This window comes from Ranitomeya imitator, chromosome 4, assembly GCF_032444005.1.
Source record: "Ranitomeya imitator isolate aRanImi1 chromosome 4, aRanImi1.pri, whole genome shotgun sequence".
NCBI classification, from domain to species: Eukaryota; Metazoa; Chordata; class Amphibia; order Anura; family Dendrobatidae; genus Ranitomeya; species Ranitomeya imitator.
Genome location: NC_091285.1, coordinates 447178659 through 447200902, shown reverse-complemented (window position 1 = coordinate 447200902; position 22244 = coordinate 447178659). Strand labels below are relative to the sequence as shown.

Below are 22244 nucleotides of genomic sequence, written 5' to 3'. Positions count from 1 at the left end.
CCCCTTTTCGATTGTTTGGGACATCTGGAAAACAGCTTATTCGGAGAAAAAGAGGTGAGCACTACCACTAGTCTTGTCTCATGCCAACTGTAAAGCATCCTGAAACCATTCATGTGTGGGGTTGCTTCTCAGCCAAGGGAATCGGCTCACTCACAGTCTTGCCTAAAAACACAGCCATGAATAAAGAATGGTACCAGAATGTCCTCCAAGAGCAACTTCTCCCAACCGTCCAAGAGCAGTTTGGCGCCCAACAATGCCTTTTCCAGCATAATGGAGCACCTTGCCATAAAGCAAAGGTGATAACTAAATGGCTCATGGAACAAAACATAGAGATTTTGGGTCCATGGCCTGGAAACTCCCCAGATCTTAATCCCATTGAGAACTTGTGCTCAATCATCAAGAGACGGGTGGACAAACAAACACCAACAAATTCTGGCAAAATGCAAGCATTGATTATGCAAGAATGGACTGCAATCAGTCAGGATTTGGTCCAGAAGTTGATTGAGAGCATGCAAGGGAGAATTGCAGAGGTCTTGAAGAAGAAGGGTCAACACTGCAAATATTGACTTGCTGCATTAACTCATTCTGTCAATATAACCTATTGGTACTCATAATATGATTGCAATTATATTTCTGTATGTGATATAAACATCAGACAAACACTAATAAAAACCAGAGGGCAGCAGATCATGTGAAAATATAATTTTGGTGTCATTCTCAAAAATTTTGGCCATGACTGTACTCCCTTCAGAGGAGAGCCCAAACGGGTAGAAAGAGAAGTGGGAGGCTCCGCTCCACTACTGAGCAACACGACAAGTACAATAGAGTCTGTGGTTTGAGAAATCGACGCCTCACAGGTCTTCAATTGGCAGCTTCATTAAATAGTACAAGCAAAACGCCAGTGTCAACGCCGACAGTGAAGAGCCGACTCCGGGATGCTGGTCTTCAGGGCAGAGTGGCAAAGAAAAAGCCATATCTGAGACTGGCTAATAAAAGGAAAAGATTAATATGGGCAAAAGAACACAAACATTGGACAGAGGAAGATTGGAAAAAAGTGTAATGGACAGACAAATCCAAGTTTGAGGTGTTTGGATCACACAAAAGAACATTTGCGAGACGCAGAACAACTGAAAAGATGCTGGAAGAGTGCCTGATGCCATCTGTCAAGCATGGTGGAGGTAATGTGATGGTCTGGGGTTGCTTTGATGCTGGTAAAGTGGGAGATTTGTAGAAGGTAAAAGGGATATTGGATAAGGAAGGCTATCACTCCATTTTCCAATGCCATACCCTGTGGACAGCACTTGATTGGAGCCAATTTCATCCTACAACAGGACAATGTCCCAAAGCACACCTACAAATTATGCAAGAACTATTTAGAAAAGAAGCGGGCAGCTGGTATTCTATCTGCCATGGAGTTGCCAGCGCAGTGAAATATAATAAATTGGGTATAGTAGCTCAGAGCAGGATGTGCTGTAAATGTTTTCATAAGAATTTGGGAAAGTTATACAACGTCCAATAAATGTCTGTTCTGTTCCTGATCTAAGGATCTCCGCTTTTAGTGGAGATAAATTTGTGCTGCACTTTATGCACATGCTCAGTAGAGACCAGTGCTGTGGGGTCGGAGTCAGAAATGGAGGAGTCTGAGGCAGTGGTTTGGCTTATTGGCTGCACAGCCCTGGAACACAAGTGCTTGTTACTCGACTTTGCCTAGGGTGCTCCAATATGCACCGAGTGTCGCTGGTGCTCGAGTGACATACTCCAGTCCCCATGTTTTGTGGCTGTTATACAACTGTGAAACACGCGACTGCAGGGACTAAGGGTATGTGTCCACGTTCAGGATTGCATCAGGATTTGGTCAGGATTTTATGTCAGTATTTGTAAGCCAAAACCAGGAGTGGAACAATTAGAGGAAAAGTATAATAGAAACATATGCACCACTTCTGTATTTATCACCCACTCCTGGTTTTGGCTTACAAATACTGACATAAAATCCTGACCAAATCCTGATGCAATCCTGAACGTGGACACATACCCTAACATCTCACTCGAGCACCCCAGGCAAAGTCGAGTAACAAGCACTTGTGCTCAACACTAATCGTTTTTGCATATGGATTAAAACAGTATTTTTTTTTTTTCATTCCAGGGGCAACAGATTACAGTAGCTTCCAGGGAGTAACAACCATATAAAAAGCTGGGGTGCTGATTAGTGCTGAGAGATTTAAGCAAAACCCCAGGCACAGACAAAATCAAGACAGAAAATCATGTATTTCACAGAACTATGCAAGACAAGAGGGACATAGGAAGACAAAGAACCCCAGGACAGATACCCGCTTTAAGATTAGAAATGACAGCTTCCTTTTCAAACTTGTATCTCCCTATCACAATAGCTGCACACATGGAGTAAATGATAATAGGCAGGCACAGAGAAAATCGGATATGTCTAGGCCGTCCAGCAGATACGCATTTCTGGAACACATGACCACCTATCTATTTACATTGGGGTTAAATGGAACCTGTCACCCCGTTTTTTCAGATTGAGATATAAATACTGTTAAATAGGGCCTGCGCTGTGCGTTACAATAGTGTATGTAGTGTACCCCGATTCCCCACCTATGCTGCGAAATACATTACCAAAGTCGCAGTTTTCGCCTGTCAATCAGGCTGGTCAGGTCGGCGTGGTGACATCGCTATTTTCTTCCCCAGCTTTCCGTTGGTGGCGTAGTGGTGCGCATGTCGCAGTGACGAATCCACTGCGCGCACGTGAAGAAGCAGCGCGCGATCTGCGCTGTTACCCCGTCATCGGTGGGGGCAGCCATCTTCCTGGGGCCGCGCGTGCGCAGATGGAGTGCTCTGCTGCACGGGGCTTCAGGAAAATGGCCGCGGGATGCAAACTCGGCTTTGGGAAAATGGCCGCCGCGATCTCTTCTGCGCACGCGCGGCATCCCACGGCCATTTTCCTGAAGCCCCGTGCAGCAGAGCACTCCATCTGCGCACGCGCGGCCCCAGGAAGATGGCCGCCCCCACCGATGACAGGGGGTAATAGCGCAGATCGCGCGCTGCTTCTTCACGTGCGCGCAGTGGATTCGTCACTGCGACATGCGCACCACTACGCCACCAACGGAAAGCTGGGGAAGAAAATAGAATTATTCTTACCGTTAATTCGGTTTCTAGGAGCCTTCCACGACAGCCACCAGGAGGTTGTCTCCATTCTCTAATGGGGGACAGGAAGCACAAGAGGTTAAAAACCCCTCCCACCTCCCATTAACCAGTGACTTACAAGTGAACCCATAGCACCGGTTACCTTTAGGTTCTCAGACTAAATATCCAAGAACATCGGGAGGGAATTAATGCTGTCGTGGAAGGCTCCTAGAAACCGAGTTAACGGTAAGAATAATTCTATTTTCTCTAGTAGCCTTCCACGACAGCCACCAGGAGGAATGCCAACCAATTCTGTATTTAGGGAGGGACCACAGCTTGAAGAACCTTTCGGCCAAAAGCAAGATCCCGATTGGACCAGAAGTCCAATCTATAATGCTTAGTAAATGTGTGTAGAGAAGACCATGTTGCTGCCCTGCAAATCTGCTCCGATGAAGCGCCAGCCCTTTCAGCCCAAGAGACGGAAGTAGATCTGGTGGAATGAGCTTTTAGGCCCGCAGGAACAGCAATATTCTGAGTTAGGTAAGCTTCAGAAATGGCCTTTATCCAGTTGGCAATGGTACTCTTCGCTACCTTCTTGCCTTTGTTTCTGCCAGAAAGATGAACGAAGAGATTTTTGTCAATTCTAAAAGATTTAGTATATTCTAAGTAGTATAACACTATACGTCGTACGTCCAAAGTATGGAATCTGTGTTCTTCCGGATTTGAAGGATTGTGACAAAACGATGGGAGGACTAAATCCTGTGATCGATGAAATTCTGACACTACCTTCGGTAGGAAACAAGGATCTGGACGGAATACTATGGAGTCATCCCTTATGGTAAGATAAGGTTCCCTTACTCAAAGGGCTTGTATTTCCCCCACTCGTCTTGCGGTAGAGATTGCAACCAAGAAGGCCGTCTTGCAGGACAGAAGTTGCGAGGAACAAGATGATAATGGCTCAAATGGAGGAGCCGTAAGACCTTTTAGAACTATGTTTAAGTCCCAAGATGGCACAAAAATTTGTTTTCTTGGACAATGTCTTGATGCTGCGACCATAAACCTCTTTATCCAACGATGACCCGCAAGGTCTTGATCGAAGACGGAGCTCAAGGCTGACACTTGAACTTTCAAGGTACTTGGCTTCAGCCCCAACTCTAATCCTTTTTGTAAAAAATCCAATATTTGTGAAATATTAGGATGAAAAGGGTCAGGTTTATGAGGATGACACCACGAGGAGAATCTATTCCAGATTTTTCCATATATGGCATTGGTAATAGGTTTCCTAGATTTCTGTAGAGTAGAGATTACGGACTCTGAAAGGCCCTTAGCTCTCAGTACCTGGGCTTCAATAGCCAGGCTGCCAGTTTGAACTTCTGTGGTTCTGGATGATAAAAGGGGCCCTGGCAGAGAAGATCTTCTGATGCTTGAAGAAAGACTGGACCGTCCACCTTCAGTTCTTCGATGAGGTGGTACCAGCTCCTCTTCGGCAATGCTGGAGCTACCAAGATAGTCTGGACCTGATCGTCCCGGATCTTCCGGAGGGTCTTTGCAAGTAACGGTATTGGAGGGAACCCGTATGCCAGATGGAACTTCCAAGTATGAGCGAAGGAGTCTACTCCCTGAGACCTGTCCTTGGGGTTTAGGGAGAAGTAGTTCTCGACCTGTGCATTCTGGCTGGACGCTAGAAGGTCTATATCGGGAAGACCCCACCTGTCTGTCAACAATCTGAAAACGTCCGCCTTCAGGCTACACTCTCCTGGATGCAAGTCGTGACGACTTAGGCGATCTGCCTGAACGTTCACCGACCCCCTGAGGTGTATCGCTGAAAGTGAGAGGAGATGTTTCTCTGCCCAGCAAAATATTCTGTCTGATATTGCTGTTAGTTGGTTGAACTTCGGACTCCCCTGGTGTTTTAGATGCGCAACAGTCGTCATATTGTCCGAGTAAACTCTGACATGTTGACCTATAATGAGACTGCTGGCTGCCAGAAGGGCCCTCTCCACTGCCAACAATTCTCTGGAGTTGGAGGAACCGGAGCTTTCTTTCTGATTCCAGTGTCCCTGGAATGGGATTTGCGAGACCACTGCTCCCCAACCTTTTTGACTGGTGTCTGTTGTTACCGTAATCAGCGGATCTTGCACCCAGTCTACTCCCTTCAGTAGGTTTGATTGGATCGCCCACCAGGTTAACGAGGCTTTTACCTTCCCTGGAGTGTAAACTCTTCTGTTTAGGGAATTTGGATTCCCGTTCCAGTTCCCCAAGATGTGCGCCTGCAGAACTCAGGAGTGGCTCTGAGCCCACTGGACTGATTGTATACAGGCAGTCATCGATCCCAGAAGAGACATCGCAGCCCGTAAGGTCGGAGAACGTTGTTTTCTGAAGAGTGAGACCTTGGAAATTAGATTTATCCGATGTTCCTCTGGTAGGAAGGATTTTTGACCTTCTGAATCCAAGAGGACTCCGAGGAATTTCCTCACCTTTGATGGTGATAGCTGAGACTTTTTTAGATTTGGAATCCAACCCAAACCCTGTAAGATGTTCAGAGTTTCGGAAATTCTCTGATTGAGAACTTCGGCGGAAGGACCAATTATTAACAGGTCGTCCAAGTACGGAACTATAGCAATGTCTTGGCTCCTGATATGGGCTACTGCTTCCGCCATGACTCTGGAAAACACCCTTGAGGCTGAGGAGATCCCGAAGGGGAGAACATTGTATTGGAAATGTAAGATTTTTTGGTTGAATTGGACCGCAAATCTCAGGTATTTCCTGTGGCGAGGATGTATTGGAATATGGAAATAGGCATCCTTGAGGTCTATTGTTGCCATATATGAATGAGGAGCTATTAGAGGGATGGCTGTTTTTACTGACTCCATCTTGAACTTGCGGTAGGTTATGTATTTGTTGAGAGCTTTCAGATTTATTATAATCCGAGATTGCCCGGAAGGCTTTTTTATCATGAAGATACGGGAATAGTGTCCTTTCCCCTGCTCGTTCACCGGGACCATGGAAATAGCTCGAGTTTAGCAAGTCCTGTATTCCGGCCATCATCGACTTTTGAGCCTCCCGAGATGACAGGGAGGTGACTCTTAAGATCCTGGGAGGAGGCGCATCGAACTCTATCAGCAGACCCTGTTGGATAACACTCACCACCCAGGGGCTGTTGGAGATATTCTGCCAACTGTGAGCGAAGTCCGAAAGCCTCCCCCCCACCGGATCGGAGTCATTGCTTTTCTTGTGTTTGTTGGGGAATAAGGATGTTTTTAGGCTTCCCCTTAGCATAACTCCACCTCCCTGTTTTTCCTTTCCCTCTACCCTGGGAGGGCTGGGGCTGGGAGGGTCGAAAAACGCTTCCTAGGAGGCCTCTGTTCAGGAAGGGTTTTCTTTCTGTCTGTGGCTTTCTCTAAGATATCATCTAAGGAGGGCCCAAACACGTAGTCACCCTTAAAGGGAATAGAACAAAGTTTTATTTTTAACGTAACGTCTCCGCTCCACATCTTTAACCAGAGAGCTCTTCTGGCTGAATTTGTCTGGACCAAGGATCTGGCGGCCACCCGGATAGATTCCATTGAGGCATCTGCAAGGAAACCTGTTGCTCTGTGCAAGATAGGCAAAGAGTCCAGTACCTCCTCTCTTGGGGTACCCTGAGAGATGTGGCTCTCTAACTCTTCTATCCAACGGAAGAGAGAGCGGGCCACGCAGGTGGATGCTATATTGAATCTGAGGGCTGAGGTAGACGTTTCCCAGGACTTTTTGAGAAGGCTCTCAATCTTCCTATCCAAGGGGTCTTTTAATTTGGAGGAATCCTCGAACGGCAGATCCGTCTTTTTAGCCACTCGGACATCAACTTTTGGGATGTTCCATTTTATTGAGTCCTCATCAAGAGGAAACCGATGCTTAAAGTCTGGAGGCGTTGTTAGCCGTTTCTCGGGCAATTCCCATTCATTATTAATCATATCAATTATGCTTTTATGGACGGGGAACCCGGGTTGTTTTTCAGTATGTATACCGAACAGTTCGTCTTGTATAGACTGAGGAACTGATTGCTCTTTTAGCCCCATGGTGTTCCTCACAGCAGATACCAATTCCTCAATATATTCAGAGGAAAAAAGGTATTTCCTAATTTCCGCAGATTTATGGGGTAACGCATCTTCCCATTTGACAGAGGAAGATGTATAAGACCCCTCAGACTGACTCAGAATACTCCTGGATTTTTCTCTTTTTGGGGGGCGATGGACCAGGTGAGGATGGTGGTGGAGGTGGGGCGAGTGTGGCCAAAGAGGTTTGAATCTTGTAGATTGTGAGCCTTCGCGGGCAGGGTCCTCATTCCTCCTGTACCAGTTATGACTTGTATTGTTTAAGATTATTGTACTTGTTTTCATTATGTATACCCCTCCTCACATGTAAAGCGCCATGGAACAAATGGCGCTATAACAATAAATAATAATAATAACCTCCTGCCTAACCAAGGAGCGAATTTCATCAATCAAAGAAGGGTGTTCCGCTCTGACGATTTTATCCGTACAAGGTTGGCATAACTTTTTCTCCCAATCTGGTGGCATTTTTGCATTACAGGTAGCACATTTGCGCTTGGTAATGTTTTTAGGGCCAGGCTTGACTCCCTGCAATGAGAGAGGAAGCCGTGTAAGAAAAGGTATATTAAAAAATGTACCTTCAAATGGGACCCCCTCTGCCGTACTTACTAGGGCTTGAGGAGCGCTGGGCTCTGCAGCTGCAGGGCAAGACGCATCCATGCTTACAGCAGGCTTACCCGAGACGTCTTCGCAGCTTATATAGAAAATAAGCTGCACCAGCGCGTGGCAATTAGTCGCCCCTCCCCCTCCGCAGTCCCAGGCAGGCGTGCGAGGATGCAGCGTGCCTCGCACGCCATTCGGTGATCCATTGCTCTGGGCTTATCGCTCCTGTACAGGAGCGCCGACCCGGAAGTGGAGCGCCACCTGACTTCCAGGTCGCCGAACAGCGTGCGCTGGAGGGGGAGACGCCGGAGAGCTCAGGGAGGCCTCTGGGTGGGCTCACCGGCCAGCTTTGTCCCCACAAGAGGACGCAGGAGGACCAGGAACGCGGTCCCAGAATCCGGAGGAGACGGGAGGCACAACGCAGGAGGAAGCCGCAGGGGGCCCGACCATAAGTGGCCGGCAAGAAAATGAAATCAGGTACTCTGCTAGAGCCGCCGCAGCAGCGCACCAGGAACCTCTCCATGCCCCATGGGGGACAGGAAAGACACTGGTTAATGGGAGGTGGGAGGGGTTTTTAACCTCTTGTGCTTCCTGTCCCCCATTAGGGAATGGAGACAATCTCCTGGTGGCTGTCGTGGAAGGCTACTAGAGAAAAGAGCGATGTCACCACGCCCACCTGACCTGACCAGCCTGATTGACAGGCGAAAACGGCGACTTTGGTAATGTATTTCGCAGCATAGGTGGGGAATCAGGGTACACTACATACACTATTGTAACGCACAGCGCAGGCCCTATTTAACAGTATTTATATCTCAATCTGAAAAAAACGGGGTGACAGGTTCCCTTTAAGGTGACCTTTGGCCACCTCACCATCCTGAAGTAGGCTGAGGAAACCCTAAAGGTACCTTCACACTGAGCGACTTTAGAACGATCACGATAGCGATCCGTGACGTTGCAGCGTCCTGGATAGAGATATCGTTGTGTTTGACACGCAGCAGCGATCAGGATCCTGCTGTGACATCGCTGGTCGGAGCTAGAAGTCCAGAACTTTATTTCGTCGCTGGATCACCCGCTGAATCGGCGTGTGTGACGCCGATTCAGCGATGTCTTCACTTGTAACCAGGGTAAACATCGGGTTACTAAGCGCAGGGCCGCGCTTAGTAACCCGATATTTACCCTGGTTACCTAAAAAAAAACAAAAAACAAAAAAAACACTCCATACTTACATTCCGGTGTCTGTCGCGTCCCTCGCAGTCAGCTTCCCGCAGACTAAGCGCCAGCCGTAAAGCACAGCGGTGACGTCACCGCTGTGCTCTGCTTTACGGCCGGCCGGCGCTCAGTCAGTGCGAGAAGCTGACTGCGAGGGACGCGACAGACACCGGAATGTAAGTATGTAGTGTTTTTTTTTTGTTTTGTTTTTTTTTAGGTAACCAGGGTAAATATCGGGTTACTAAGCGCGGCCCTGCGCTTAGTAACCCGATGTTTACCCTGGTTACCCGGGGACCTCGGCATCGTTGGTCGCTGGAGAGCTGTCTGTGTGACAGCTCTCCAGCAACCACACAGCGATGCTGCAGCGATCGGCATCGATGTCTATATCGCTGCAGCGTCGCTTAATGTGACGGTACCTTTAGGCCATGTGCACACCAAGTACTTGATAAGTTTTTTACCTTAGTATTTGTAGATGGATAAAGAAAAAAAAAATGCAGAGTTGGTGACGTGTTTATCATACTTTTCCAATCCTGGTTTTGGCTTACAAATACCGAGGTTAAAAACTCACCGAATACTGAACGTGTGAACATGGCCCAATTCTTCACACAGGTGTAGGACCTGCACCTACCACACAATTAGGTTGGTGCTACAATGTGACTTTGGCTGCAAAACAAGTGACTGGGTTTGCACTGTGACCACCAGAATATGTCGACAAGAAAATCTCAAGACACCTGACGAAGTTGTAACTTGCTAGTCGCAGTAACTGAGGTTTCAACACAACCCCATTCACTTGTATTGTCCTGCAATGTGGCAGCAGCACCTAGTGCGGCAGGTGTCGCCCTAGTGCCCCAAGCATAAGTACTGATGATGCACACGACATTTCTGCGGACATACATGGAGCTCAGGTCTTATTCTATAGTAACATACATGAGGCACAGTGTTCTCCGACAGAAACATAGATTTTAGTAGAGAACATGGCTGTAATACAGAATGTGAAGGTACATGGCACAACAAGTTTTCTTTTTTATTCCTTATCATTAAAAGAAATAATTAAAAAAAGGGAGACAAAGGGGACAATTTTTTCTTCTAAGTGCGCATGCAAAAAAAAAAAAAAAAAAAAACTAACGTAAAACATTTTCAAAAGTCACAACATGCAGTTGCACAAAAATTGTGTGAATTGCACTAATATTTGCCAATTTTGTCAAAATACACAGAGCTGGGAGAAGAGCTATACCCGCCCCAACAAATTCATCAAAAGTAGTGTGCTTCTTATACCAAAAATCTCATTCCAGTCTGTGACGAGAGTAACACACTTTGGTGCACTTCATCAGAGGCATGCACCTAGCCAGAATTCACTAAGGCCGGGTGCACACGATCAGTATTAGGCTACTTTCACACTAGCGTCGGAATCTCCCCGTCGCAATGCGTCGGGCAGAGATTCCGACACTAGCGTTTAACGCACTGCACAACGGAGGCAGCGGATGCATTTCTCCGGCGCATCCGCTGCCCCATTGTGAGGTGCAGGGAGGTGGGGGCGGAGTTCCGGCCGCGCATGCGCGGTCGGAAAAAGCGGTCCGTCAGGAGCAAAAAACGTTACATGTAGAGTTTTTTGCTCCCGACGGTCTGCCAAAGCATGACGCATCCGACGCACGACGGATGCGACGTGTGGCAATCCGTCGCAATGCGTCGTTAATACAAGTCTATGGGGAAAAAACGCATTCTGCAAGCACTTTTGCAGACGCATTGTGACGGATTGCAGTTAACGCTAGTGTGAAAGTAGCCTTAGGCAGCGCTTTGGACGAAGCACATATCCGCTGCATTCAAAGTGCTGCCAGCTTTTGAATGCAGGCGATTCCGCATGTGTTCATTTTCTGTGATTTAACCCTTTATTTCAACAGCTAGATCCCCTAAATTTTACACACAGACACTTGTAACATTACTAATGAGGAACATGGAAAAAAAAGATAAGGCATACGAAATGGGTTACTGTATGCAAACCATGTCTCATATCCTGTCGGGTTTGACAAGGAGATAGCAAAAGCCGGCAATTGACTGCGCAGGCGCAGTCTGGCCCCCACAGAGTGACGCTCCCTGGAGATCGCGGTATGCGTAAGCACTGAACGCATACCGCGATCTCCACCGGAGAGTCAGGGACCGTGGACGCGCCAGGAGGGAGGGTAAGTATATTCACCTGTCCTCCGTTCCAGCGCTGCGTGCGGCTCCGTCTCCTGGCTTCTCTGCTGTGACAGAGTCCAGTCACAGGCAGAGGAGCCGGAGTGTGTGTTCCAAGAAAATGGCGCCGGAAAGCGCGGACTGCGCAGGTGCTGATTCCTGCTGCCGGAATCGGCGCCTGCGCAGTCCGCGCTTTCCGGCGCCATTTTCTTGAAGACACACCTGCAGTGGAGCCGGACGATAGGTGAGTATGGTATTTTTTTTTTTTAATATGGCAGCAGCATACAGGGGCATACACACTGGAGCGTCTTATGGGGGGCATATAATAGAATAGTGGCGCAAGATGGCCAGCGCATGACAGAACGGGCGCAGGATGGCAGCAGCGCATGACAGAACGGGCGCAGGATGGCAGCAGCGCATGACAGAACGGGCGCAGGATGGCAGCAGCGCATGACAGAACGGGCGCAGGATGGCAGCAGCACATGACAGAACGGGCGCAGGATGGCAGCAGCACATGACAGAACGGGCGCAGGATGGCAGCAGCACATGACAGAACAGGCGCAGGATGGCAGCAGCACATGACAGAACGGGCGCAGGATGGCAGCAGCACATGATGGAGACCATATACCAATATAAAAGCTCGCCACCCGGGCGTAGAACGGATTCAATAGTATATATATATATATTTTGTGTGTGTCTCACTGACATACATATATTTATATATCCCTATACTATGTGTAGACATTTATTCTATCTATTCTAACCTGTCAGTGTGATTTTACTGTACACCGCGCTGTATTACCGGCTTTTCTATAGAACACCGTTGCGTATTTCTCGCAAGTCACACTGATGGTCCATGTGTAATCTGTATTTTTCTCGCCCCCATTGACTTTCATTGACGGATTTTTTGCGCAATACGCTGACAAACACAGCATGCTGCAATTTTCTATGCCTGTAAAATACGGCCGAGAAATATACGGCAGATAGGAGCTGCCCTTATGGTAGACCACCATGTCCATATCAGGTGGGGGAGTTCATAGTTGTGACTCCCCTATTCGAGCCAAAGCTGCTCTACTGGACCCCAGGCAAGCATACAGTATACAGTCCCCCATACATGTACTCTGTCATATAGCATTCTTCCTGCAGCATCTTCTAAGATTGTAGTATTCTGTGGGAGAATCTAATTTTCAATGCTACAATAATCTAGCAGAAGACATGTCTGTAGGCAGTAATTCTGTCAGCTTGATGACGACACAGGAAACTCTCTAATGCAATGAGCCCAGCTAGGAGCAAAGCTGCGGCTGCAGGGCACCGGTGACAAGATCTGAAGACCTTTGTTATATACTCACAAGGTTTATTTTTGGGGTTGTCATCCCTTTTGGGCATTTTTAGACCATTTCAAACTTGAAATCAGTGGCTGTCTGTTAACAAATCATCTCGAATGAATCTGGGACACAATTTGAAGATTACTTTGATGGAATTCCTCATGTTAAACCACCACCGCATGCAGTGCTGCTCCAGTGCCTTCTGTCAGGGCTGTGGAGTCGGTATAAAATGGACCTATATAATAAATTGGGTACAGTAGTACAATGCAGGATGTGCTGTAAATGTTTCCATAAGAATTTGGGAAAGTTATGAAATGTCCTATAAATGTCTGTTCTGTTCCTGATCGGCTTTTAGTGGAGATGAATCTGTGCTGCACTTTATGTACATGCTCAGTAATTAGGCTGATATCAGACGAACGTATAGCATCCAATGTGATAATGCCAATGACCCTCGGCTCCAGGTCTGCTGCGAGCATAAGCGAAGTGCACTGCGATACGATCCTGTCACATGACTGAGTATACCGGACTGCATTTTGATGACATCTGAGAGCAGTCCGATGTTATACATGCACCCATAGACTTGAATGGGTGCTACCAATCACAGCAAGCCGTTCTTGAATCAGCATGAGAAAATCACAGATCTGAGCTGCCCCATAGTGTAACACTGGCCCGAGTGCTATGAGATATCCTACTGCACAGCTCTCGCCCGTATTATACCCTTGCGTGACACTGGCCTTAGGCCGAGCATTGACAATGATGCAGGGTGTACTTGCCCATTGCACATGGAACCAATGAGACAAGTGCCCTTAGCTTTCAGAGAGCCCTGGAATCATTGTGCCTGTCCTCAGAGCAGTCAATCCACCCTGACAGAGGGATTAGGGTATAGCTAAATTGACTTCTCATGTCTCCTCTTCCTGGACTACAGAACAACTGCATATAGTCAGTGGTTTTGACATAGGCGCAAAATTCCACAGGAGAGCAAAAGAGCATCTGCAATTAGAGCAGGGGCTGCAGCTGAGGACGAGGGGGGGGCACGGGTTGGCACCTGAGGACAGTGTGTGAGGAGGGGGGGGGGACCAGGGGTCGGCACCTGAGGACAGTGTGTGAGGAGGGGGGGGACCAGGGGTCGGCACCTGAGGACAGTGTGTGAGGAGGGGGGGGACCAGGGGTCGGCATCTAAGGACAGTGTGTGGAGAGGGGGGGGGGGCCAGTGGTCGGCACCTGAGGACAGTGTGTGGAGAGGGGGGGGGGGCCAGTGGTCGGCACCTGAGGACAGTGTGTGGAGAGGGGGGGGGGGGGCCAGTGGTCGGCACCTGAGGACAGTGTGTGGAGAGGGGGGGGGGGGGGCCAGTGGTCGGCACCTGAGGACAGTGTGTGGGGAGGGGGGGGACGGGACCAGGGGTCGGCACCTGAGGACAGTGTGTGGGGAGGGGGGGGACCAGGGGTCGGCACCTGAGGACAGTGTGTGGGGAGGGGGGGACCAAGGGCTCGGCACCTGAGGACAGTGTGTGGGGAGGGGGGGGGGACCAGGGGTCGGCACCTGAGGACAGTGTGTGGGGAGGGGGGGGGGGGACCAGGGGTCGGCACCTGAGGACAGTGTGAGGGGAGGGGGGGGGACCAGGGGTCGGCACCTGAGGACAGTGTGTGGGGAGGGGGGGGGGACCAGGGGTCGGCACCTGAGGACAGTGTGTGGGGAGGGGGGGGGGACCAGGGGTCGGCACCTGAGGACAGTGTGTGGGGAGGGGGGGGGGACCAGGGGTCGGCACCTGAGGACAGTGTGTGGGGAGGGGGGGGGGACCAGGGGTCGGCACCTGAGGACAGTGTGTGGGGAGGGGGGGGGGACCAGGGGTCGGCACCTGAGGACAGTGTGTGGGGAGGGGGGGGGGACCAGGGGTCGGCACCTGAGGACAGTGTGAGGGGAGGGGGGGGGACCAGGGGTCGGCACCTGAGGACAGTGTGTGGGGAGGGGGGGGGGGGACCAGGGGTCGGCACCTGAGGACAGTGTGTGGGGAGGGGGGGGGGACCAGGGGTCGGCACCTGAGGACAGTGTGTGGGGAGGGGGGGGGGGACCAGGGGTCGGCACCTGAGGACAGTGTGTGGGGAGGGGGGGGGACCAGGGGTCGGCACCTGAGGACAGTGTGTGGGGAGGGGGGGGGGACCAGGGGTCGGCACCTGAGGACAGTGTGTGGGGAGGGGGGGGGGGACCAGGGGTCGGCACCTGAGGACAGTGTGTGGGGAGGGGGGGGGACCAGGGGTCGGCACCTGAGGACAGTGTGTGGGGAGGGGGGGGGGACCAGGGGTCGGCACCTGAGGACAGTGTGTGGGGAAGGGGGACCAGGGGTCGGCACCTGAGGACAGTGTGTGGGGAGGGGGGGGGGACCAGGGGTCGGCACCTGAGGACAGTGTGTGGGGAGGGGGGGGGGGACCAGGGGTCGGCACCTGAGGACAGTGTGTGGGGAGGGGGGGGGGGGACCAGGGGTCGGCACCTGAGGACAGTGTGTGGGGAGGGGGGGGCCCAGGGGTCGGCACCTGAGGACAGTGTGTGGGGAGGGGGGGGGGGGGACCAGGGGTCGGCATCTAAGGACAGTGTGGGGGGTACCAGGGTCCGGCAGTGGAGGACTGGGGGGCAGGTCACAAACACTTCACCCTTCACTCCTGGGTAGCCCTCTTCCCAGCCCCACATCACACCGGGTCCCTCCAGAACCGGGGACAGGGCTCCGCCCAGCTCCACCTGCTGAGCCCCCACCCAGGAAGCCACTTCCTGCTGTACACATAGCCTACTTTCACGCAGTGCACGGGGGACTTGTTTCACAGTTAAAAGAGACGAGTAATTGTTACCTGGAAAGGGTTAACTTCCACGGGGTCCGCAAAAGGGTTGGTGTCGTAGCCGGCCATGGCTCCTTCCTAGAGGGTCAAAGTGTAGCGCTGGATCCTCCAGCCGGGACTCCTCCTCGGACAGGTACCTCCTGGATGTGACGGGGCAGACTTCTCAGGGCGGCGCTTCCGCGTATGACGTAGTAGGGAAACCAATAGGCGAGCTGAGGGGTTGCACAGTTGTTTGGGAGCCAATGATCTTGCGAATTTTTGACAAAAGAGGAGGGACTTGTACTGCTCTATTCGCTGAGGACTGACGCACGACACTGGGGGCGGGGCTAGCATGGGACAAGCCTGTCCTGATATCCGGGAGGGGCGTGTCTTACCTGTAGACAGGTAACAGGTGAGGCTGCTGACGTAGAAGGGAGGGAGTGCGATGACTAGAGCTGTCAGTCAGCGCCGCAGTATATGGGGGGCGCCGCTGCTGCGCGTTCCTGGCCGTGACATGACAAGAAGCTGTGCGCTGATTACAATAGTTGATCATGGGGTTTGTGTTATACATAGCTGCCGCCGGTCCTGAGCACTGAAGTACTGTGGTATATATATATTCCTAGCTGCAACGTCGCCGGCTGAATGTGAACTACAATTCCCGGCATGCTCTGCGGCGTGATGTGACTGCGCACTGCGAGCGGTAGCGACTAGCGAGGTGGAAGCGGCGAATGATGGCTGAACCCAGAGGTGAGCGGAGGACTGGAGCGGAGCAGGGTGGCGGACGGCGCGGGGCTGGCTGGGAGTTGTAGTCCTACATCGTGCAGCGGCGCTGGTTTTGCTCCCGGTGACTGCACGCTCCCGTTACACTAATTCTCTGCAGATATAACTGGTGCCTGCCCGTTATCGGGCCCACGGCCGGTGACTGCTGCGGGAGGACTATTAACCTGTAGTATGCCAGCAGACTGTGCGCTTGGCTGGTGGTCTCTTTCAGGCAGCCCTCTACTCTGCCGCATTTCACTGGTAGAACACGGACCTCATGACCTTTTCTGGAGGTGACTTATTTGGCCTTTAATATGAAATAATAACAATAATTTAAAAAAAAATAAAAAATCTTTAACCCCTTAAGCCCCGAGGGTGGTTTGCACGTTAATGACCGGGCCAATTTTTACAATTCTGACCACTGTCCCTTTATGAGGTTATAACTCTGGAACGCTTCAACGGATCTTGGCGATTCTGACATTGTTTTCTCGTGACATATTGTACTTCATTTTAGTAGTAACATTTATTCGATATAACTTGCGTTTATTTGTGAAAAAAACGGAAATTTGGCGAAAATTTCGAAAATTTCGCAATTTTCCAACTTTAAATTTTTATGCCCTTAAATCACAGAGATATGTCACGCAAAATACTTAATAAGTAACATTTCCCACATGTCTCCTTTACATCAGCACAATTTTGGAACCAAAATTTTTTTTTGTTAGGGAGTTATAAGGGTTAAAAGTTGACCAGCAATTTCTCATTTTTACAACACCATTTTTTTTTAGGGACCACATCTCATTTGATGTCATTTTGAGGGGTCTATATGATAGAAAATACCCAAGTGTGACACCATTCTAAAAACTGCACCCCTCAAGGTGCTCAAAACCACATTCAAGAAGTTTATTAACCCTTCAGGGGTTTCACAGGAATTTTTGGAATGTTTAAATAAAAATGAATATTTAACTTTTTTTCACACAAAATTTATTTCAGCTCCAATTTGTTTTATTTTACCAAGGGTAACAGGATAAAATGGATGCCAAACATTGTTGTACAATCTGTACTGAGTACGCTGATACCCCATATGTGGGGGTAAACCACTGTTTGGGCGCATGGCAGAGCTCGGAAGCGAAGGAGCGCCATTTGACTTTTAAATGCAAAATTGACAGGAATTGAGATGGGACACCATGTTGCGTTTGGAGAGCCACTGATGTGCCTAAACATTGAAACCCCCCACAAGTGACACCATTTTGGAAAGTAGACACCCTAAGGAACTTATCTAGATGTGTGGTGACCACTTTGACCCACCAATTGCTTCACAGAAGTTTATAATGCAGAGCCGTAAAAATAAAAAATCTTATTTTTTCACAAAAATGATCTTTTCGCCCCCAATTTTTTATTTTCCCAAGAGTAAGAGAAGAAATTGAACCTCAAAAATTGTTGGCCAATTTGTCCTGAGTACGCTGATACCCCGTATATGGGTGTAAACCATTGTTTGGGCGTATGGCAGAGCTCGGAAGGGAAGGAGCGCCATTTTACTTTTCAATGCAAAATTGACTGGAATTGAGATGGGATGCCATGTTGCGTTTGGAGAGCCCCTGATGTGCCTAAACATTGAAATCCCCACAAGTGACACCATTTTGGAAAGTAGACCCCTTAAGGAACTTATCTAGAGGTGTGGTGAGCACTTTGACCCAACAAGTGCTTCACAGAAGTTTATAATGCAGAGCCGTAAAAATAAAAAATCATATTTTTTCACAAAAATAATCTTTTCGCCACCAATTTTTTATTTTCCCAAGGGTAAGAGAAGAAATTAGACCACAAAAGTTGTTGTGCAATTTGTCCTGAGTGCGACGATACCCCATATGTGGGGGTAAACCACTGTTTGGGCGCATGGCAGAGCTCGGAAGGAAAGGAGTGCCATTTGACTTTTCAATGCAAAATTGACTGGAATTGAGATGGGACGCCATGTTGCGTTTGGAGAGCCCCTGATGTGCCTAAACATTGGAACCCCTCACAAGTGACACCATTTTGAAAAGTAGACCCCTTAAGGAACTTATCTAGATGTGTGGTGAGCACTTTGACCCAACAAGTGCTTCACAGAAGTTTATAATGCAGAGCCGTAAAAATAAAAAATCTTATTTTTTCACAAAAATGATCTTTTCGCCCCCAATTTTTTATTTTCCCAAGGGTAAGAGAAGAAATTAGACCACAAAAGTTGTTGTGCAATTTGTCCTGAGTGCGACGATACCCCATATGTGGGGGTAAACCACTTTTTGGGTGCATAGCAGAGCTCGGAAGGGAAGGAGCGCCATTTGACTTTTCAATGCAAAATTGACTGGAATTAAGATGGGACGCCATGTTGGTTTGGAGAGCCCCTGATGTGCCTAAACATTAACAACCCCCACAAGTGACACCATTTTGGAAACTAGACCCTCTAAGGAACTTATCTAGATGTGTTTTGAGAGCTTTGAACCCCCAAGTGTTTCACTACAGTTTATAACGCAGAGCCGTTAAAATAAATTTATTTTTTTTTCGCAAAAATTTTTTAGCCCCCAGTTTTGTATTTTCACAAGGGTAACATAATAAATTGGACCCCAAAAGTTGTTGTCCAATTTGTCCTGAGTACGCTGATACCCCATATGTGGGGGGGAACCACTGTTTGGGCGCATGGCAGAGCTCGGAAGGGAAGGAGCGCCATTTGGAATGCAGACTTAGATGGATTGGTCTGCAGGAGTCACGTTGCATTTGCAGAGCCCCTGATGTACCCAAACAGTACAAACCCCCCACAAGTGACCCCATATTAGAAACTAGACCTCCCATGGAACTTATCTAGATGTGTTGTGAGAACTTTGAACCCCTAAGTGTTTCACTACAGTTTATAACGCAGACCCGTGAAAATAAAAATTCTTTTTTTTTTTCACAAAAATGATTTTTTAGCCCCCAGCTTTGTATTTTTACAAGGGTAACAGAATAAATTGGACCCCAAAAGTTGTTGTTCAATTTGTCCTGAGTACGCTGATACCCCATATGTGGGGGGGAACCACTGTTTGGGCTCATGGCAGAGCTCGGAAGGGAAGGAGCGCCATTTGGAATGCAGACTTAGATGGATTGGTCTGCAGGCGTCACGTTGCATTTGCAGAGCCCCTGATGTACCCAAACAGTAGAAACCACCCACAAGTGACCCCATATTGGAAACTAGACCTCCCATGGAACTTATCTAGATGTGTTGTGAAAACTTTGAACCCCCAAGTGTTTCACTACAGTTTACAACGCAGAGCCGTGAAAATAAAAATCCTTTTTTTTCCCACAAAAATGATTTTTAGCCCCCCAAATTTTTATTTTCCCAAGGATAACAAGAGAACTTGGACCCAAAAAGTTGTTGTCCAATTTGTCTCGAGTACGCTGATACCCCATATGTTGGGGTAAACCCCTGTTTGGGCGCACGGGAGAGCTCGGAAGTGAAGGAGCACTGTTTTACTTTTTCAATGCAGAATTGGCTGGAATTGAGATCGGACGCCATGTCGCGTTTGGAGAGCCCCTGATGTGTCTAAACAGTGGAAACCCCCCAATTATAAATGAAACCCTAATCCAAACGCACCCCTAACCCTAATCCCAACTGTAACCCTAACCACACACCTAACCCAGACACACCCCTAATTCTAATCCCAACCCTAATCCCAACCGTAAATGTAATCCAAACCCTAACCCTAGCCCCAACCCTAGCCCTAACCCTAACCCTAACCGGAAAATGGAAATAAATACATTTTTTTTAATTTTATTATTTTTCCCTAAGGCTAGGTTCACATTGCGTTAGGGAAATCCGTTTAGCGCTAGCGGATTGCGCTAACACAATGTCTTTTTAGGTGTCGTGTTTAGTGGTCGCGTTAACGTCCCCGCTCTGGAAGATCGGGGATCGGACCTCGGGCGCGCCGCGGACGCTGCAAGCAGCGTCTGAGGCGCGCCACAAAAGAATGGCACCTTGCTAGCGCGAGCCGAAAATGGCACGCTCTAGCGATGCGCTACACCTGAAAATCACATTGCTGTCAATGGGTGTGCTAACGGACCCGTTGCACGGCGTTAATTGTGACATTTTCGCCGTGCAACGCTGTCCGTTAGCGTTAACCCATTAACGCAATGTGAACCTAGCCTAACTAAGGGGGTGATGAAGGGGGGTTTGATTTACTTTTATAGCGAGTTTTTTAGCGGATTTTTATGATTGGCAGCCGTCACACACTAAAAGACGCTTTTTATAGCAAAAAAGTTTTTGCGTCTCCACATTTTGAGACCTATAATTTTTCCATATTTTGGTCCACAGAGTCATGTGAGGTCTTGTTTTTTGCGGGACGAGTTGACGTTTTTATCGGTTACATTTTCGGACACGTGACAGTTTTTGATCGCTTTTTATTCCGATTTTTTTGTGAGGCAGAATGACCAAAAACCAGCTATTCATGAATTTCTTTTGGGGGAGGCGTTTATACCGTTCCGCGTTTGGTAAAATTGATGAAGCAGTTTTATTCTTCGGGTCAGTACGATTACAGCGACACCTCATTTATATCATTTTTTTTATGTTTTGGCGCTTTTATACGATAAAAGCTATTTTATAGAAAAAATAATTATTTTGGCATCGCTTTATTCAGAGGACTATAACTTTTTTATTTTTTTGGTTATGATGCTATATGGCGGCTCGTTTTTTGCGGGACAAGATGACGTTTTCAGAGGTAACATGGTTATTTATATCCGTCTTTTTGATCGCGTGTTATTCCACTCTTTGTTCAGCGTTATGATAATAAAGCGTTGTTTTTTGGCTCGTTTTTTTTTTTTTTTTCTTACGGTGTTCACTGAAGGGGTTAACTAGTGGGCCAGTTTTATAGGTCGGGTCGTTACGGACGCGGCGATACTAAATATGTGTACTTTTATTGTTTTTTTGTTTTTTTTTTATGTAAAGAAATGTATTTATGGGAATAATATTTTTTTTTTTCTGCTTTATTTAGGAATTTTTTTTTTATTTTTTTTTTTACAAGTGTGGAAATTTTTTTTTTTACTTTTTCACTTTGTCCCAGGGGGGGACATCACAGATCACCGATCTGACAGTGTGCACAGCACTCTATCAGATCGGTGATCTGACATACAGCCGGGCAGGATTAGAGCTGCAGCTGCAGCCTGATCCTGACCCGGAAGTGCTCCCTGCAGGACCCGGATGCAGCCCGGCGGCCATTTTGGATCCGGGGACTGCAGGGAGAAGACGCTCGGTACACGGTGAGCACATCACCGTGTACCGATCGTCTCAGGGAAGCCCGCAGGGAGCCCCCTCCCTGCGCGATGCTTCCCTGCACCGCCGGCACACCGCGATCATCTTTGATCGCGGTGTGCCGGGGGTTAATGTGCCGGGAGCGGTCCGTGACCGCTCCTGGCACATAGTGCCGGATGTCAGCTGCGATAGGCAGCTGACACCCGGCCGCGATCGGCCGCGCTCCCCCCGTGAGCGCGGCCGATCGCATATGACGTACTATCCCGTCCATGGGAATTAAGTCCCAGGTCACCTGGACGGGATAGTACGTCATATGGGATTAAGGGGTTAAACCCCTTTTTTTTTTTTCTTCCTAGCCCATGTCTCGGTATGACCCCTATGTTTTCTGGGATGTTCCGTTCTCATTGGCCTCTTTCTGGGTGTATCAGCGGCGGACTATGGTGTTGCTCATTCTTCACGGTTTTGGTGTAGTAGGGATCGCCCTAGTTTAACTTTGTCACATGACCAAGACATTTATCCGCAGACCATGGGGTCGATCCAGGTCAATTTGGCAAAATCTTCTTACTGTGGTGGTCATAAACCTAAAATTACCCTGATTCTACAAAAGTAAGCGGAGCCGCCGCAGTGAAGCATGCTGGGTACATTTCGTCCACTATTTTATCCGAGCACCCCCTCCAATTCTTCAGTCTCACTGATACAGAATCTTTTTTTTTTCCTTTGTGTCCCTCTATTCCAAAGTTATGTCCCCAGTAATAAAGATGATATTCCCCCCCTCCCAACCATCAGTGCTTGTATGGGTTTGTCTTGTATCCGAGGAGTAAAAGCACCTGCCCACAGAAAAGCCCAGTAAAGAAAATATTTGCATCATTATTACCAAGGGGTATAACTATGGAA

At 48.7% G+C, this 22244-nt stretch overlaps 2 protein-coding genes across 3 annotated transcripts in view; one reads left to right on the top strand and one right to left on the bottom strand.

Moving 5' to 3' along the window:
* SCAMP2 (secretory carrier membrane protein 2) overlaps positions 1 to 15532 on the bottom strand; it is a 51742-nt gene extending 36210 nt beyond the window's left edge. Inside the window, exon 1 of the mRNA XM_069765701.1 lies at positions 15377 to 15532. Coding sequence (XP_069621802.1) covers positions 15377 to 15433 — 57 coding nt within the window. The 5' untranslated portion in view covers positions 15434 to 15532. The remainder of the gene's footprint in view (positions 1 to 15376) is intronic.
* Positions 15533 to 15643: 111 nt separating this feature from the next.
* MPI (mannose phosphate isomerase) overlaps positions 15644 to 22244 on the top strand; it is a 36928-nt gene continuing 30327 nt past the window's right edge. Inside the window, exon 1 of one of the 2 annotated variants that reach the window (XM_069765704.1) lies at positions 15644 to 15755. Coding sequence is in view for 1 of the 2 variants with exons in the window: in XM_069765702.1 (XP_069621803.1) it covers positions 16072 to 16090 (19 nt within the window). In the remaining variant the exon portion in view is untranslated. The other variant, XM_069765702.1, reaches the window with a different exon arrangement.